This window comes from Schistocerca americana, chromosome 8 (genome assembly GCF_021461395.2).
Source record: "Schistocerca americana isolate TAMUIC-IGC-003095 chromosome 8, iqSchAmer2.1, whole genome shotgun sequence".
NCBI lineage: Eukaryota > Metazoa > Arthropoda > Insecta > Orthoptera > Acrididae > Schistocerca > Schistocerca americana.
The window spans coordinates 517,705,950-517,725,987 of NC_060126.1; the positions used below are offsets into that span (position 1 = coordinate 517,705,950).

General features: G+C 38.5%; 1 protein-coding gene across 3 annotated transcripts in view; it reads right to left on the minus strand.

The window, feature by feature from the left end:
- Positions 1–19,025, minus strand: part of LOC124545447 (uncharacterized HIT-like protein Synpcc7942_1390) — a 38,305-nt gene extending 19,280 nt beyond the window's left edge. Inside the window, exon 1 of one of the 3 annotated variants that reach the window (XR_006967632.1) lies at positions 18,786–19,022. Coding sequence is in view for 2 of the 3 variants with exons in the window: in XM_047124370.1 (XP_046980326.1) it covers positions 18,786–18,938 (153 nt within the window). In the remaining variant the exon portion in view is untranslated. Of the gene's footprint in view, positions 1–18,710 lie in introns of all 3 variants that reach the window. The other 2 variants (XM_047124371.1, XM_047124370.1) reach the window with 2 other exon arrangements.
- Positions 19,026–20,038: the final 1,013 nt, after the last annotated feature.

Sequence of the window (20,038 nt, forward strand, 5' to 3'; positions counted from 1 at the left end):
TAAAATGGGAAATCATGTAAAACAAGTTCTGGAGTACGCCCTAGGAAAGCACTTTCTAGCCAAAATTCTTTAGTGTATCATCCCATCACTGTCAAAAGACTGGAAGCTGGTGTGAATGGAAGTGTTGGGAGAGCTCCCACAAGTCGTGTGCCAGAGAAACTCTACAGTATGGGATTTATCAATACTTGTTCACTTGATTGTGAGTGGTGTGTCAGGGGATAGGTGTCTTGTGCAGGGGAGACAGGGACCAGAGAGACCTCAGGACCCACAAAAATCAGCAAGTTCGAGGTGCTGTCTCTCACTAAAACTGGAACCGAGCCAGTGAGATTCACTCCACCTATTGGTAAATTGGTAAACCTGCTGTGTCCTGTGCACAAGGGGGCAAATGCAGAAGTGTAGGGGTCTATTAGTAATTGACAGTTCAAACATACGGCAAATAATGTACCCCTTAGAGAAACGGTAGCAAGGGATGATAAGGAATACCAGGTGCACTCGGTGTTTACACCTGGGGGCTTCAGTCAATGTTGATGAGGCTATCACGGCAGCCACTGAGGAAACAGGTACGACCAAATGCAGATTACGACACTAAAGATCAGAGTCTCTTAAAAGGTAGTTGACTTAGTGTAGGGGACACACAAGGTTCTTTCTTTTTTTTAATGCAACTTTCCATCCAGTCCAGATAACAACAGCCATAGGAAAACTAGAAGCGTCAATGGAAGACCTAAAGACATGTCTCCTACAAGCAAGAGTACTAAAATCCACATGATTAACTGGCAAAGCATTCGCAACAAAGTACCAAAGTTTGAAACATTCCTAAAAAGCAGTGGAGCTCCCATTATACTAGTACAGAAAGTTGGTTAAAACCTTGAAATTGACAGCAGTCAGATTTTTGGGGGAAATTTAAGCATACATAAATACGACCGTTAATGGTAAATGAAGGAGGCATATTTGTCACAGAAGGGAAAAAAAAAACTCAAATCCACCAAGGTAGAAATTGAAGCTGCATGTGAGACTTTTTGTGCGAAGTCTCAGTATCAAGAGTGGACAAAAACTTATAGTCAGATCCTTCTACCAACCACCAGAGTCTCCAGAGATGTTATGGAAAACTTAAGGGAAACCCAAAATTTACTAGTGCACAGGTTCCACAATCATAATGTCATCACTGGATGAGGCTTTAATTATTCAACAATCAATTACAAAAATTGCAGTTTTGTAATTGGTGGGTGTGGCAACACATTGTGCAAAACATTACTTAATGTGTTTTCTGAGAAGTACGTAGGACAGATTGTTCAGAAGCCAACTCACGGTGGAAATATATTGGATCTAGTAGTAATAAATAGAGCTAAGTTCTCCGAGGATGTCTTCATAGAAACTGGTATCAGTGACCAGAGGTGTCTGAAGCATTAATAATTACGAAAGTGCAATTGTAACTAAACCAAGTAAAAGGACTTATATTTCACAAAACTAGGTAAGGTGGCAGTAGCACCATATCTTGGTATGGAACTTGAAAGATTTAGCTCTGCAGAGGAAGCCATGAATGAATAATGTAGCAGGATATTACTGAAGGACCTCTCACCACAAAACACAAAGAAATTCCAGTCATATATAAAGATTGTTAGTAGTACCAAAGTTAGTGTCTGGTGGTGTCTGGACACTCATGGACAAAACAGGAACTGAAACTGAGGGTAGCAAAGCAAAAGTGGAAATGCTGAACAAGCTTTTCAAATTTTCCCTTACAAATTAAAATCCAGTGGTAGTGCACCAATTTAATTCTCGCACCATTACAAAGGTGAGTGAGACCGTGGCGTTTAGAAACAAATGAATCTGCTAAAACTGAACAAAGCTCCATGCCCCACTGAAGTCCCATCCACATTCTATCCTGCATTTCACTATAATCTACTGTAGATCCCTCGAACAAAAAATTGTGCCCAGTAATTGGAAGAAAACACAGCTCACAACAGCCTATAAGAAGGGTAGCACAGGTGAACAACAAAACTATCACCCAATATCCTTGACATCCATTTTTTGCAGGATCTTAACACATAATCTGAGCATGAGTGAATGAGGTATCTCATGTCAACCAGCACGGATTCCAAAAACATCAAACATGTGAAATCCAACCCACATATTTCTCACATGACATCCAGAAAGCCATAGATCAAGGCAGTCAGGTAGAAGCAGTAGTTCTCAATTTCTGAAAAGCATTTAATTGAGTGCTACATGTATGCTTATTGTCAAAAGTGTAATAGTATGGAGTATCAAGCAAAATCTGTGACTGGAGAAAGGATTTTTTGATAGGGATGACACAGCATGTTATCTTGGATGGAGAATCAACAAATGTAGAAGTAACTTCAGGTGGCCCTCAGAAGCGTGTGTTGCATTCCTCACTGTTCATGTTGTAAGTTAATGATGACCTTGCAGACAGTATTAATAGTTAACCCAGACTTTTCGCAAATGGTTCAGTTATCTGTAATGAAGTACTGTCTGAAAAAAAGCTGCCGAAATATTCAGTTGGATCTTGATATGAGTTCAAAGTGGTGCAAAGATTGGCAAGTTGTTTTAAATGTTCCGAAAAGTAAAATTGTGCACTTCACAGCATGAGAAAATATATCTTCTTATGATTACAGAATCAATGAGTCACAATTGGAATCAGTCAACTCATAAAAATACTGGGTGTACCACTTTGTATGGATATAAACTGGAATGATCACATATATTTAGTCACAGGTAAAGCAGGTGGAAGTCTCGATTTATTGGTAGGATACCACGGAAATGTGGTCAGCTATGAAGGAGATTTCTCACCAATCACTCGTGTGATCCAGCCTAGAATATTAGTCAAGTGTGTGGGACCCATACCAAATAGGACTAGCAGGGAATAGGGCATGTACACAGAGAAAGAAAGCACAAATGGTTACAGGCTTATCAATGGTAGTGTGTCACAGAAACGCTGAAGACACCCAACTGTCGGATGCTTGAAGACAGACAGACACTATCCCGAGAAAGCCTACTTACAAAGCTTTAAATGATGACTCTATGAATATACTACAACCCCATACGTATCCCATATGTATTGTTTTCATAATGATCAAAAGGACAAAATTAGATTAAATACAGCACACAGACACATTTAAACAGTTGTTCTTCCCGTTGTCTGTATACAGATGGAACGGGAAGAACCACGAAGAACTGGTGCAATGGGAAGTACCTTCTGCTGTACTCTTCACCATAATTTGCAGAGAAGACATGTAGATGGCAGATTTGCCAAATGTTTGTTCAAAACCATGCCAAGAAGTTACTTTGATTGTGAGCTAGCTACATGAAACTTGAGAACCACAACGTAGTCACACAGTGAATACTTTTGAGCCCTTGTGGGCCTAGTATCACAATCATTTTAATCTATACATGGATCTGCAGAGAATAAGTTCTTGTTACAACTGGTTAACCTGAAGGTCTTGAAATGAAAACTTACTTACAATAAAGTTACTTATACCATATGGAAAAATGACAGCATGAGCTACTTCTCACAATGTTTGTATCAACTATGCATTATTTCACATCGCTACTTTGACTCTTAATGTGAAATACACTCTCTTAACACTGGCCTGATGGTTATGGAACCTCTCTGAAAGTAAGTGTAGTAGGTCATGAAATATCAAGTACACTTATGAAGACTGATATGGCATGCATTATGCTGTTCCATATCACCTGTGTAACATCTTCCCATCTCCAAATTAATTACAATATTTATTAGTAAAACCATTTGATAAAACACCCACCTTTCAACGGCCTCTTCAAGGATCTTGGAATTCTTACACACCCTTCTAAATACATTTACTCTTTAATGTTTGCAGTTCTGTTAATTTCAGTATCAGCTTAACTGTGATTTACAGAGTTACAATAAGAGACAGAAAAAGAATATCTATCTAGACTTTGTCTCAATGTTAACACTTCAGAATTGTGTTCTGTATTTTTGTGCAAGATCTTCAACAAGTTCAATCTGACACACAACCAGAAATATTTGAAATAATTTTAAAATTAAAATAAGATTAAAAACATATCTTATTAGTCATCACTCTTACAATTTACCTGATATAAAAAGAAAAACAAAGCATGTGCTTGGTACATCTAATTCAGTTTTAGACAGATCAAAAAAATTTGCCCACTCAGTGGCAGCAAGAGAACACGCACATAGAAAGGTTAAAGAAATTTGCAGGCTTTTGGAGCCAGTAGCCCCTACTTCTGGCAGAAGGGTTGAAAGGGAATGAAGAGAGATGAAGAAAAAGGACTGGCGAGCTTTAGAAAATGGGTAGAGTTTGGAAAAGTTGGCCAGAAAACTGGGTCAGGGGAGACTTAATGGATGCAATGGCAAGGAAAGACTGATTGTTGGGAACCGTTCTGGATAAGATTTGAAAACCTGAGAAGTTATACGAGGTGGAAGATAGGGTAATAAGCAAGTCTGAGATTACTGACAAAACATTGTGGAGCATTATACGTGGCAGAGATGGAAAGCAGGGAAAAATGAACAGGTGTGAAAATAAAAGACCTGGTGAGAACCAAGGGCATGTTGTAATGCCAGTTCCCACCTGCAAAGAGTTCTGAGAAGCCACTGTCTGGGGGAAGAAGCCAGATGGCACATGTGGTGGAACAGACACAGAGATCATCACAACTGTCATGTTGTGGAGCATACTCTACAACAGGTGATTGTCTTAATAAATAAAAAACAATATACCGCTAATATTCCATGGGATTCATTGCAGTCATCGCCAATATAGTGCTTTTCATTTACTGTAATAATGTTCTGCCAAGAACTGGTGGAAAAATCAGTTAACAGATTATTGTGTGTTGCGTGTGTATACCCTTTTTGTTCATTTCCATTCGTCCTAATTGATAATTTGGTGATAATCATACCAGTGTAAAAGGCCAAACAGGGTTTACATAACAGCTGGTACACAACATGTCGTTTCACAGGTTTGTCTTGCTTTGATAGTGTATATTTTGTCACTTACAGGACTGCTACGGTGGAAGTAGGAGGGTGCACAGGGCAAATCTCACAATGTGGGTGGTCATATGGGAGGGAGTCACAGGGTAGGGAAATGGGCGCAGGAGCAGCATAGGGTCTAACCAGGTAATGCAGAGACTGGGGGCAGGGAATGAAAAGCTATTCTAGATGTTGTAGACAAAATGTCAGGCAAAATGAATCTAATTTCAGGACATGATATGAGAAGTTATAGTGTTGTTGAAGTAGCTGATTAACATATTCAAGACCAGGATATCAGACTTCCTAAAATGAGGTCCACTCTGCCAGGCATTTTGGCCACCACAGCTAAAAAAAATCTCCGAAATATCCTGGTCCGACCCAATTCTCCCATTGTGCGCCCATTTTCCTACCTTATTGCTCCATCCCTGTTGTAAGACTTGCTCTATGCACCCTCCCACCACCACATACTAGCACACACATACTAGCCCTTTAACGTAACATACGCTGTCAAAGGGGCAGCCGACTGTGTACCAGCTGTTATGTAAACACTATTTGTCATTTAACATAGACATGACTATCACCATTATCAGCCATGATGAATAGACATAGAGAGAGATGTACACTGGCAACACACAATATCCTACTACAGAGCATGCTCTACAACATGTCAGTTGTGAACTCAGTGCTTGCTTTACCACATGTGCCACCTGGGATCTTCCCCCAGACATTAGCTTCTCAGAACTCCACAGGTGGGCACTGGCATCACAAGACTACCTTGTTTATTGCCACTCACCTTTGGCCTCAATTTATGTTAATCTCTTCGGTCTCACCATTTCTTCTCACAAGGGAACCTCCCCATCGCACCCCCCTCAGATTAAGTTATAAGTTGGCACAGTGGATAGGCCTTGAAAAACTGAACACAGATCAATTGAGAAAGCAGGAAGAAGTTGTGTGGAACTATGAAAAAATAAGCAAAATATACAAACTGAGTAGTTCATGGGCAGATAGGCAACATCAAGGACACTGGGAACGCAGAAGCGTCGTGGCCTGGTGGTAAAGTGAGGAGCTGCGGAACAAAAGGTCCTTGGTTCAAATCTTCCATCGAGTGAAAAGTTTAATTTTTTATTTTCAGTTTATGTGACAAACTCTTATGTTTTCATCACTTTTTTGGGAGTGATTATCACATCCACAAAAAAACCTAAATCGGGCAAGGTAGAAGAATCTTTTTACCCATTCGCCAAGTGTACAAGTTAGGTGGGTCGACAACATATTCCTGTCATGTGACGCACATGCCGTCACCAGTGTCGTATAGAATATATCAGATGTGTTTTCCTGTGGAGGAATCGGTTGATCTATGACCTTGCGATCAAATGTTTTCGGTTCCTATTGGAGAGGCACGTCCTTTCGTCTACTAATCACACGGTTTTGCGATGCGGTCGCAAAACACAGACACTAAACTTATTACAGTGAACAGAGACGTCAATGAACTAACGGAGAGATAATAACTATGCAAAAATAAAGAAAGTAAAATTTTCACCCGGGGGAAGACTTGAACCAAGGACCTCTACTTCTACAGCTGCTCACGCTACCATGGGACCACATTACTCCTGAGCTCACGTCCTCCTTGATGTTGCCTATGTCCCCCATGGACTACTCAGTTTGTATATTTTGCTTATTTTTTCGCAGTTCCACACAACTTCTTCCTGTTTTCTCAATTGATCTGTGTTCAGTTTATCAAGGCCTATCCACTGTGCCAAGTTATAACTAAATCTGAGGGGGGTGCGATGGGGAGGTTCCCTTGTCAGTAACTATTCCTTTCTTCACTCACTTTTAGTTTTCTATATCTCTTATTTTCTGACCTGTCTGGTTTACCCAACCTTCCAATGCAAATACAATACACTTAGCTATCTACTGTTATTAACTCCTCCACAATGTTTCGTCAGTATTCACCCCCTTGCTTATTACCCTATCTTCCACCTCTAAGCTCTCAGGCTTCAATTCTCGTCCAGTACAGCTTTCAAAAATCAGTCTTTCCTTCTCATCCCGCCCAGTAAGTTTCCTCTGACTCAAAGTTTTGGGTGACTTTTCCAAATTCTCCGCATTTCCTAAACATAGCCATTCCTTTTTCTTCATCCCTCTTCTTTCCCCTTCGATTCTTCTGCCAGAAAAAGGATCCACAGGCTCCAAAGGCTTGCAATTTCTTTAACATTTCTATGTGAGTGTTCTGCTGCCGCTTGGTGAATAGATGTTTTTATCTATTCAGTGATATTATATTGTCTAAAATTGATTTTTTTATATAATTCAATTTTTGGGTGTTTTAGGGTTATTCAGACATACGTGTTCCACATCATAACAGTTATAACTACATTACAATTATGCATCTACTAAATACAGCATAATGAAATCATATTTTCTCTTTACGTATAAGGCTTTTTAATTGTTAAACGTTACTACCAGCTTTCACACTTTTTTTCCAGTCATACAATGGTTAAATGGGTCTCCAGTACACTCTCAGTATATACAGAATAAGTATCTTTGGAACTAATGCTTACAAGAAGAAAACATCTGAAGTTCCTCAACATCAGCATTTGAGACACTGATTACCTTTTCTTCCGAGACACTGATTACCTTTTCTTCCCCTAATGACTGCCCTCAAAAGTTACCAGCAGAGACCTTAATATCGATGTCCTATCAACTACACCACATTCTTTTCTTATTGAAATTAAATCCCTTTATTATTCTTTTATCGTCAATTTTCTGAATAAGTGATAACAGGAATCAGCTGTGATAAGGGCTTTCTGGTACATTTTTTGTTGCATATTCAATGTGACACTCCGACCTGTTTCTTGGATTTCACAACTTTGTTGGTTACTGATGTTTTTTATTGACAAGCCCTTAATGCTTCCAGCATTTCAACCACTATTTGCTTTACAATAATACTTTACTCTGCCACTTACTGAGACATTTACTTTTAATGTGTATAAACTGATGGCCCCGTCATCTTACAGCACATCTACATGGGGCAAACTATCACCCATTCTCAGTTACCATGCTATTCATACATTCTACACATCATTTACTAATGCCAAATTATAAATTATCTACTTAGAAAACTTGCAGTTCTATTAAAGGAAAGCACTTATCTGTATATTTCCCCTTTCTTACAGTTAGATACCAGACAGTTACATTTTCTCATCCATACGAAATGCCAAAAATAATTCTACTGACAATGTACATAGCACAAATGTAACATGGAGAGCCTGATTACAAATACTTAATTGAGTTTCATAGTTATATGGTGCTTACCTTCTAACAATATTGGAATCTGAAACCAAAGCATTTCATCATAAATATTCCTTACAATGTCCTGAGAAATATTTTACTGGCATCTTGACTTTGCTTATACTTTTTATTCAAAGTGGCTTGTAACATGCAATGCATCAACAAGTGCTCACCAATGGCTATTGCAGTATGTTGCAGTTACTCTTAGGTAGCCCAAATTGCATTCAGTTTATCATTATATCTACGTCTATACTCTGCAAACCACTGTGAGGTGCATGGCAGAGGGTACATTCCACTGTACAAGTTATAGGGGTTTCTTCCTGTTACATTCAAATATGGAGCGCAGAAAGAATTATTGTTAGAATGCCTCTGTGTGTGAAGTAATTATTCTAATCTTACCCTAACGATCCCTATGGGAGCAACATGTAGGGGGCTGTAGTATACTCCTTGTCATCATTTAAAGCCAGTTCTTGAAACTTTGTTAACAGACTTTTTTGGTATAGTTTATCTACCTTGAAGAGTCTTTTAACTAGTTCAGTTCCTTCAGTGTCTCTGTGACATTCTCCCACAGATTAAACAAACCTGTGACCATTTCTGCTGCCCTTCTCTGCATACATTCAATATGTCCTGTTCCTTATCTGGTACGGGTCCCACACACTTGAGCAATATTCTAGAACTGGTCACATGAGTGATTTGTAAGCTATCTCCTTTGTAGATTGATTGCACTTCCCCAGTATTCTACCAATAAACCAAAGTCTACCACCTGCTTCACCCCCACGACTGAACCAATGTGATCTTTCCATTTCATATCCCTAAAAAGTGTTAGACCCAGGTATTTGTATGAATTGACTGATTCCAACAGTGACTCACTGATATTACAGTCATAGCATACTACATTTTTTTCGTTTTGTAAAGTGCAAAATTTTGCATTTCTGAACATCTAGAGCAAGTTGTCAATCTCTGCACCACTTTGAAATCTTATCAAAATCCGACTGAATATTTATGCAGCTTCTTTCAAATGGTACAGAGCTATTCAAAAAGAAGGAACACATTTCAAACATTTATTGCTTCCAAACTACAAAAGACAGAAACACAATTCCAACAGTCCTGGAAGGTGAAAAATTCAAATTTTTATGCAATCAATGTGAGCACCATGTGTTACATGACAAATACAAAAACGGTGACTCATTTCCTGACACACATGAAGCAGCTGGTCTCTCTTCACCAAATTCACAGCTTCAACAATGTGATGTCACAGTTTCAAGAATGTGAAGCATTGGTGGGATAAAAATGCAGTTTACGTAACCCCACAGACAAAAATCACATGGAGTGAGGTCTGGTGACCTGGGAGGCCACTGGTGATGAAGTTCATCTTCTGCTCCCCCTCTTCCAATGCAGTGTCCTGAAATTGTGAAATTTCTCTAAGCATGTCTGAAAATCCTACCTAAGTGTAATTTACATTCAAAAGTGATTGCTTCTAGAAGCCTCATTCGCCAAATTCTTCGATATAGTTCACCAGCCTGGGACTGCCACACAATTGGATTAGAAGAGCCACAAAAGTTTCCGAGAACAGCTGTTCAACTCATTATGGGTTTGTTTAGTAAGCACAAGAGTTTCAGAGATGCTCAACAACCTCCTAAAAGACAGTCACTCTGAATAATGGAGAGCCTTACAAAATTTCTAGCACCAACATTCTAAAGCAAGACAAAAAAACATACTACTTCCTGCGATATACATCTTCCATAGAGGCCACAACATAAATATTACATAAATTTAGGCTCATCAGAAGTGTGCCAACAGTCTTTATTCCCCACATACCAAACATGAAAGGAACAGGAAAGGGGGAGCGGAGATTATACTGGTACATTACGTATCCTTTCCCACAGACCATACTGTGGCTTGTTGAGCACAGATATAGATACAATTAATATAGGTACATTATGTATCCTTCCCACAATTATTACCGGTACACTGTGTCTCCTTTCCCACAGACCGTACCATGGAGCACTGATGCAGACTTAACAATAAATAAGAAGTTGTTTCCAGCAGTCAACAGACATGCACTACTACTTGGAAGGATGGCATCATTAATCAATTACACAAAGGAATTTTCAAGGCTAGCTTCCCAGTTTCCTACAGTTCATTGTCAACCAACACTAGTTTTGATATGGAGACAGGAACATGCTTCCCAATCCCTTTACATACTACCCTGCCTGTTTTCAGCAGACAGCTGTAGCTTACTGTCCACAATGTGAAACTTTGTGTAATGATCTTCATTTGTGTATGACTTTTCTATTCTCCCAACACACTATCTTTATCAACAATGCCCTCTTTTAAGGCAACTTGAAAATAAGGAGTCAGTCAGGTTGCTGCACTTCATATTTGAAGTGCTGGCAGTTCAATATGAGCAATCTTAAAAGTACAAGCCACCTTCAACATTCTCAATACTTCAAAATTTCAAGGCCTTGAAGTGGATAAAAGATATATGCTGTTATAGTTCTACAACAGATCCATTCAGTCTCAGAATGAATGTAACAGGAAGATCCTTTTAAAAGAAAATTCAAGACTCTACGTGTCATAAAGGCATCAGATTAGCGACTAGCAATTACAAAACCAGGCCTGTAACAAGTCTGTGTTCCCTAACCATCATCACTATTTGGCGGAAGTTTCCTATTGTGCAACATATGTATAATATTAAGTTGCTACCACAATCTCTCGTCTTTCCTCAGCCCACCTCCGTACGTGCAGACTACGCACTCACTTCAAAGCAAAAAAATGTCATTTGGACATTTTGTGTATGAAACAGTGTCTTACAGACGTAGGTACAGAAAATGTAAATGCATAGAAGTACACTGGGAATAAGACTGCGTTTTACTTGTTAATGAGACCCAGGATGATTACAGACACATGAAGTTTAATCCACTTCATACTCAAGATTACAGTTTTGTGATAAATTTCTAATACTTTTAATGGACATCACGATTTTACAGTGGTGTTTGCTGGTACTATAAAATTACTGGACACCCTAAATTGTGTCTTATGGCTCAGTGCAAGGAAAGATTTTAGTGTTTCTCACTGTAACCTATGTGGTCCTCACAGCATGACACCAGACGAGACGTAATCGTGTGCACACAAAATCTTGATCTACAGAGATACCCTGGATCCAATACAGGGTAGTCAGTATATGTGCATTGCAAATAAAGCTCTCCACAACATCCAGAATGTCATTCTCCACTTTCAGACGCAATAATCTTATTCTGTTGTTTACCAGGGCAAGCGAGAAACAAAATGGACGATTCACCATATGTTGCAGCCAAAGGGGTATCTGCACTGGACCTACACCTACATCTGTAGGCCTACTACGCTAATCACTATGATGTGCACAAAAGAGAGTGCTTCACAACATTAGGGCTTCTTCCCGTTCCATATACAAGAAGTGCAGGATGAACAATTGCTCAAATGTTGATGTGTGAGCTGTAATTAGTCTAATCTTGTATTTTCGAGACCTGTGGGAGGAACACATAGGGTTTGTACAGGGTGTGGCAGAACCAATTGAGCAATTTCAAAAAAAAAAAAAAAAATTGGTGTATATAGAGAAAAAAATGCTTTTAATTTCGAAATTGGTAGTTCATACTATTTTATACTCACTCAATGCCAAAAATAATGTCCTCAAGATGGTGGCTGTTGGCAGCAATACACTTTCCGAGATATATCGCTATATTGTCTGTTTATACATATTGGTGTGACAGCAACATTTAAACACATTTTCCTTTTGATATCTCCAAAGAAAGAAGTCACAAATGGTCAAATCTGGTGACTGTGCAGACCATCCCCCATTACTCCTCAAAGGGACCAAAATCCCAAAAACTCTTCTAACAAAACATTAAATGAATTTTGGGCAGTGTGAGCTGAGACACCATTCTCTTGGCACGACAAGTCACCTAATCCTGCTCCTTCAACAATTTCTTCCAATCTGGCTTGCAGAAAATCTTGCAATGCAACGTAATGTAAACTTACAGAAGTCACAGTCATGTCTTCCTCCTCAAAAAAGTAAAGGCCTATCTCATCAAACTGTGATACAGCGCACCATATCACTGGTTTAGGGGAATGTTGTGGTCTTTCATGGACAACTTGGGAGTTATTCTCAGTCCAGACAGGAAAATTCTGTTTATTCACAATACCACCGAGATGAAAATGTGCCTGTCACTACTGACAAAAGCTGTCTCCGGAGAGATCTGTGCAAGCATTTGCTCATTCAGATTCTGGCAGCTGGCATGGGCTTGGTTAAATTCAAATCAAACTGCAAGCATTTGCTCATTCGGATTCTGGCAGCTGGCATGGGCTTGGTTAAATTCAAATCAAACTGCAAGCATTTGCTTATTCAGATTCTGGCAGCTGGCACGGGCTTGGTTAAATTCAAATCAAACTGCAGACTCCTCTTTTAACTGCAGTCTGAAATCCTCAATGCAATAGCATGCCTTCAAGTGGAATGTCTTAGCGATTGCTCAACCACTGCTCTCACCAATGCACATTTTCTGGTGTTCTGATGGATCTGCATTGGCCATGTGTATCTCTTCTTTAGTTTCCTTCAACTGCAGAAGCCTCAACCGAATTGTGTTCACATTAGGAAGGTATTGTTGAACCATCACCGAAAAGCTCTTTGAGCTGCAATCACTTGTTTTCAAAACATGTACGTACGGCAAAGCCATGAGTGCTCTCATCCAAACCGTGTTGGCTACAGAAATGGGGTCACCGATGGAATGAAGGGAGATGTGCAATTGCCTTCCCCCACCATTGTCCAAATAGTTATCCCTCAAAACTGAGACCAACTGTATTTTCTAATATCCCACCAATGAATCAAAGTCTGCCACCTGCTTTTATCTATGACTGAACCTACGTGATTATTCTTTTTCATATCCCAGTAAATTGTTACACCAAGGTATTGGTAGAGTTGGCTGGTTAAATTTGCAATTCGATATTGTAGTAATATAAAACTTCATTTCTTTTGTTTTGTGGAGTGCACATTTTTTAAACATTAAAGCAAGCTGCCAATCTTTGCACTATTTTAAAGTCTAACAAAGAGCTAACTGAATTTACAGATTTTATAAGACAGTATTTCATTATAGATAACTGTATCATCTGCAAAAGGTTTTTAAGATTACTACTGTATTAATATTGTTTACATGGTCAATAATATACAACAGCAAGAGCCCTAACATACTTCCCTGGAGCATACTTGAAGTTACTTCTACAACTATTGATGATTCTCCATTCACAATAGCACAATGTGTCCCCCAAATCAAAAAAATCTTCAATACAGTAAAAAATTTTGCTTGATACCCCACACTATCATACTTTCACAAAGACATGTTACAGAGTCAACCACTTTTTGGAAACAAAGAAATACTGCTTCTGCATGACTGCCCTGATCCACAGTTTTAAGGATGTTGTGAGAAAAGCATCAGCTGGGTTTCGTATGACCGATGTTTTCGAATTCCATGCTGGTTGGTGTGTTTCAGATCCCTCAATACATTTGAGTCCAGAATGTGCTCCAAGATTCAGAATTTGCTGACAGGTGCAACAAGTGCTTTCTTCAAACTAGTGAGTACAGTGTTTTGTTCAAAGGACATCTGGTATAAAACTGGCAAAAATGGGCTAAATCAATTTCAAATTCTATGTAGAATCTGACAGGGATTCCTTTGTGCCCTTGGTAGACTTACAGTGTCCCCTCTTCTACAAGATGCAATACTATTATGCTTAGGGGAGTCTATTAAGCACCAATTGGAGACTGAATGACTGAGAGGTGTTTGATGGAAACAACGTCCCGTAAAAAGGGGGGGGGGGGGGGAGGTAATGTGATTTTTTCACAACCAAGAAATGATGAAGTCTTCTTAAGACCATATTGGACAGTACTGCATAACAGCTTAGGACTTCCTCCTCTGAAGGACTCCCAGCTTGCCTACTTGTGGCTTACTGCTTTCAGTGTGGCAATTTTTGAGTGTGGTTTATCTACTAATAAGAAAGCAGCCACTGCCTTAGCTGGGAACTGTCCCTCTATTTTATTATCTGTGCAGACACTAATGATCTTGATACCAGGACAACCAAATTCCAAATCCAGCACTTTCACAGAGTGTAATAAACTGTGTATGCCTTAAGAACATTTGTCTTACTATATTTAAACTTGTCAAGGCTGCACCTTATCATCTTACAATAGCAGAAAAGTTGCATCTTCTCCACTCAGAGTATTCAGTTACGCTTGTTTATTATTATTATTATTATTATTATTATTATTTACTCCACATTTATGTAAATCTACTGATGAATCCTGAAGAGTAATAGATATTATGTAATTGTTTAAATGGAAGTTTATTTTCAATGAACATTCTTAAATGCAGTGCAGAACAGGACTTAGAAACCCAGAAGTTGCTGAAGAATTTATTTATCAATGCCTGTTAACATATGATTATTTTTTTTTAATTTCCAGTGATTTCCAATTTCCTATATTATATTGGTGAGCAGTTTATTGAGTATTTTGCATTAGAATGAAGAACTTCAGTCAGTATCCTGGAGAGAAATGCAACACCCATATGAGAATTATTTTTGTACAGGCCAGCTAAATTGAGTTTGTTTATATATCAAAAATGTTGAGTAGCAGAATTAATTACTCATCACAAATAAAATTAAAGTGTACCTAAATGTGTTAGCATGTAACTGTAATAAAACAAAGTTCCTTGAAAATACAGACACAACCTGCTTGGTTGAAAATCCTGCATCTTAAATTGACAGTCTTGACACTTCATGAACTGAAGTTAGTAGCTTATGACAGGAAACATTTGGTCAGAAGACTTTAGAATGTCCTGACTGAACTTGCAAAAACATATTATTATTGTGCAGTGTCATAATAGAACATAAAATGAAAAATTTGTTTCCTTTAGTATGCTATATGTGTTAGCACTAGGTTTCACGGTATCTCTTCTTTCACCATCACCGACGACGACAATACACTCATCACAGTCATCCAAGAAAGCTTCACTAACGACATGCAAGTTGCCCAAGTGGCACCAGAAAGAAAGGTCACCAAGCTATGACCCCCACAAATTTACACCTTTGCCTAGTGGTCAGGATGAATGAAATGACAGAACAACACAAGCAAAAACATGTCTCTCCGACAGCTTATTGGTGTGATGATCCCACTGCCAATAGCTGTCCTTCTGGCCACTAAGTAATTTTACACTTTAAGATCCACTAGTGAATGACATACAACTTACATTTTTCAGCCTTTAATATTTGTAATTAGTACAGACTTTCTTTTATAAGTTACCCTCTTTCCTCTGAATCAATGAAACTATCGATTTGATGGTGTCTGGATAGCTTAATATGTGTGAACTTCCAGGGATGTTTGTTTGAAATTTAGACGTCTTAAAATGTTGTTTTAATGCTGTTTTTTCATCAGATACTGGTATGGTATACCAGTGTGCACTGCCACAAATCAAGCACTGGGTACATATGTAGAAACTTGTGGGTTGCCACAATTCCACCCACCCAACATAATTTCTGAACTTCCAAAGCTGAAAATTTTCAGGTGTATCCAATCACAGAGAACTTGAGAAGGTCACAGAAAATCTCTTGTAACTCCTAAATCAACTATGTAAAGCAAATCAAGCTACTTACACTTGGGGAGTAATTTTATTGAGACAATAATTTATTGATAAATGCAAGTACCATTTGGGGCAAAAGTAGCAAACAAAATAATATAAAACTTACATAATGTGTTCAATTAAAACAGTACAACCACCTTGCCATGTTTTGTGGGAAAATGTCACTGGAACTTTCAGTCACCCTTCACTGAAGAGCTAGGTACTCTTGAAGTATTAAAATATGTGGGCTAGAAATTTATATAGCTAGCTTTTATCGTGTGGCATACCTGTACACCATCTTTGAACAAAATCAAAGACAGTGCTGTAGAGAACAGTCGAATTGACATTAAATCAGTCTTTTCAAATTATTTCTATTAAATTGTTTAAATACTCGCTCTAGCAGTCTCGTACACTTTGAAAACATTTCTTGTTATTGGTTTTTCCAGATATCAACAAACTAAACTAACTCTGTGATCCAACCCCTGCGATCCCTGTCCGTACCATCCTCTGTCAAATGGCATAATTTGGAAGTAATATGGAGGGGCATGGGGTCTGCACATCACTCTCCTGCCAGTAGTCAACTTTCCAGACCAGACCTATCACTTTTCATTGAAGTAGTTCCTCAATTGGCATCATGACGCTAAGAGGACCTCATTCCAGTCCCCATAACAATGAAAATCCCTGGTAGTGCTGAAAAGAGTTTATTGTCCCATCAACATTGCAGTCATTAGATGGAACACAAGCTCAGATTACAAAAGTATGGGGGAAGAAAAATGGCCGTGCGCTCTTCAGAAGAACCATACTGATATTTGCATGGTGCAATTTAAACAAATCACAGGAAACCTAAATCTGGATGGCTAGACTGGGATTTGAACTGTCGTCTTCCCAAATGTGAATCCAGTATGTTAACCACTGCGCCACCTCACTCAGTGGATAGTACTTGGAATTGAACCTGGGTCCCTGCATGGTAGCCTATGCGCTGATCACTGAGGCACAGTGAAGCACTTTCCACTTACAGGACTACCAATAACTTATTTTTTAGATCATTAATGGGGAACATTTTTGAAAACAACAGTTTGAAGCGCAGTACTCATTATCATCTACAGCTTGTAACTTTACTTATTATGCACCTATACTGCCACACCCTCAGCACTCTCATTAGTTCCACAAAACTATAAAACTTAAAACATTCAGCGTGTGCCTGCTCAATTTCAGAGGTTTTCCTAGGTTTTTTGATAAGTGTAATATAGCCTATCTACTGATATATGTGACCAATCATTTTCCCAGAATAACAGGAACTGAAAGAATCTAACACTGCATTCTCCTCAGTTTACAGAGTTTTAGTCAACACACTCATTACCATTTGTCATTGTACTCATTGGCTACTGAATGAAGGCTCAGCTCTTTCCAACAAAACTTCCTGCCCACCATGTGGTAGTTTTGCAGTTTCTACAGGGATCAGTGTGAGCAATGAAAGAAAACTGGCACAGTAAGTGATATCCTTAGCTAGGAATCTATCTTCTTAAGTAAAAGATACATTACACAACAAATTACATAATCTCTCAAGTAAATTTATTTCTGTTTGTTGCATTATTCATCAAATGACTAGCATTTTTCTAGTGCCACTTAGAGAAAGGGCATGGGAAGAACAGGCCCTACAGCTTGAATGGCTATTCAGCACTGTAGTCAATTCAGAGTGATTTCTGAATGGTGTTCTGTAACAATTTTGTGAGTAAATTCCAGCAACAAAACTAGTAACAACAGTGTTTGCCAATGAAACATTTGACATATTTCTGAGAGTGAAATAATACATGAACATTTGGGCTATCTTCATTTTCATGTCTGCACATACGATATGAAAGCCCTAAAGCATTAAATTGCAGTTTATCAATATATTCCCACTGAACTACAGACTAAAGTAATTACACTCATACTGCACAATACTTATCACTAACACAATTGTACAAACTGTACATTTTTAACCACAGAATTTTGTATATAGGGACAAGTTCCACCTGTAACTAATTTACTGCGGTATCATCAAATTCCATTGCTTTATTTAGAAACATATCCTGTTACCTAGATTTATGGACGACTGATATCTGCCAGTGTCTGACTTTATATTAGTTGTTTTCTTCAAATAATACTTTAAAATAAATAGATGCATTACACAAGAATAATCCAAGGTCAACTTTGTTCGACAGTAATAAATTTGGCACAGAAAATGAGAGGCCTATTTCTAAAATGTTTCTATTGCTAATACAGTTCAAACTATTGCCCAATCATTTACCACGTAAATACAACTGTCGATAATTGCGCTAAAATAGAGTCACACGATTCAAACTGCTCTCAAAACTTATTTCGCATTACAGCTATTATACTACAGTTACTAAATGCAGAATGGACGGATTCCCGTCAACGTCGAAGACGCTGAACAGTATACCCATGGCCTGGGGAAGAATGTAATTGGAAATCGAATGTAATTGGAAATCAGTCAAGCCTTTTAGGGACACACTTTTACTCACGATGTTCAACTTCCCGCATCTACGGCAATTAAAACACTAATTATTAATAGCTACCCCCATAAAAAGAAAGCCTATTGTGCTTCATGAAAGGTAACAAATACTTCATTTCCTACGGAAACAACTGAAAATGTACAATCGTTAGTGCGGAAACGATTTCTTCCTTCGCCACGCTTATTGTGTAACAGCAATAGCTTACTAAGTAGCTAGAAATTAAAGCAGTCCATCACAAAAACAGCACTGTAATTTTCGCCTTCAAATTCACAAATTTATACTGTAAATAAATCATACCGTAACAACATCAGACATGTTTAGCAATATTAATCTCGAAATTCGCTCCTGTCAATACAACATATAATCCCGTACCAAGAAACAATAGTTGATGCTACTGCAATTGTTTCTGTTTAAAACGACTGCTGTGTCAAACAGTCTAGGCTGCTTCCATTGTTGAATAAGAAAACGTCGTATGAAACAACTTCTGATCATATTTCCTCCCGCGGAGGTGTATCTGCAAAACATGCACGCCTTTTCAATCGTGTTTTATTTACAACTGTACGAGAATCAGATTCCAGTTGCAGCGGCAGATAAGGGTTTCGACCTTGACAACTCTTTTACAAAGAAATAATAGTGAGTACTTTGAAGAAAACTATGGATACAAATACATTAGGTATCAGAATAATTAAAGTTACTTTTATTCGTTGCACTGATTCCCTGTGTTACTGCAACATTTGAATATTTCACTCTCAAACCTAACGTTCAATGTTGAAACTTGAGCGATAATAATCGATAGACAGAATGTTTAGCAGACTGTGTGTACATCTCGATGTGACATTCTACTGTCTATCTCTCCTTTTTCAATGAGGTAACTTTTAAATAAGTGAGGCATATCACTATGTTCACATGGGGTTCCCGTAAACAGATTTCACAATACATTTTTGGTTGATCATATAAACACTCCAGAATCTATTCACAGTCTAGATTGTGCTGCCGGTTTCCAACTTCCACAATCGATTTTCGCTCTCACGTAAACCCACAACTGTTTTTGGAAAGTGCTTGGATTGCAAGGTTACGTCTTGCTTTTAAGATATTGGACCAGTATGAACGGAGTGACTTATTATGCACTGAAGCAGAAATATGAGACAGAAACATGAAGCTGCCTACCACTAGTATTTAAGTGAAGAGAAATAGCGATTGTGGTGACTAAATTAGAAACGGTGTAACAGCTGTTTTTCAGATGCCATATTGAACTGGGCTAGCAAATCCGCTTCAGATCTTCATATGTAAACATGACAGCGAAAAACGGCTTCCGAAATTCGGTTTTTGTCTTTCGGAAGACGTGTCGCATGCAAACGTAGTGATTATCACCTCACATAAATGCCAGAGTGGCACTTATCGAGTTTAGGGGGACACCCGTGCAGCGCCAAATACGACCGTCGGCAGATTGCTTGCGTTCTAAGAACATTTTATTCGCACTGCCAACGAATCGTCCCATCTTCACAGAACATCTCACATTACAGCAAACCATGACCGAAAGCCCATTCAATAGCTGAATCACTATCACGGCAAACGTCGAACAAATTTACCATACGATATTCGGTCAAATCAGGGAAAATTCTAGT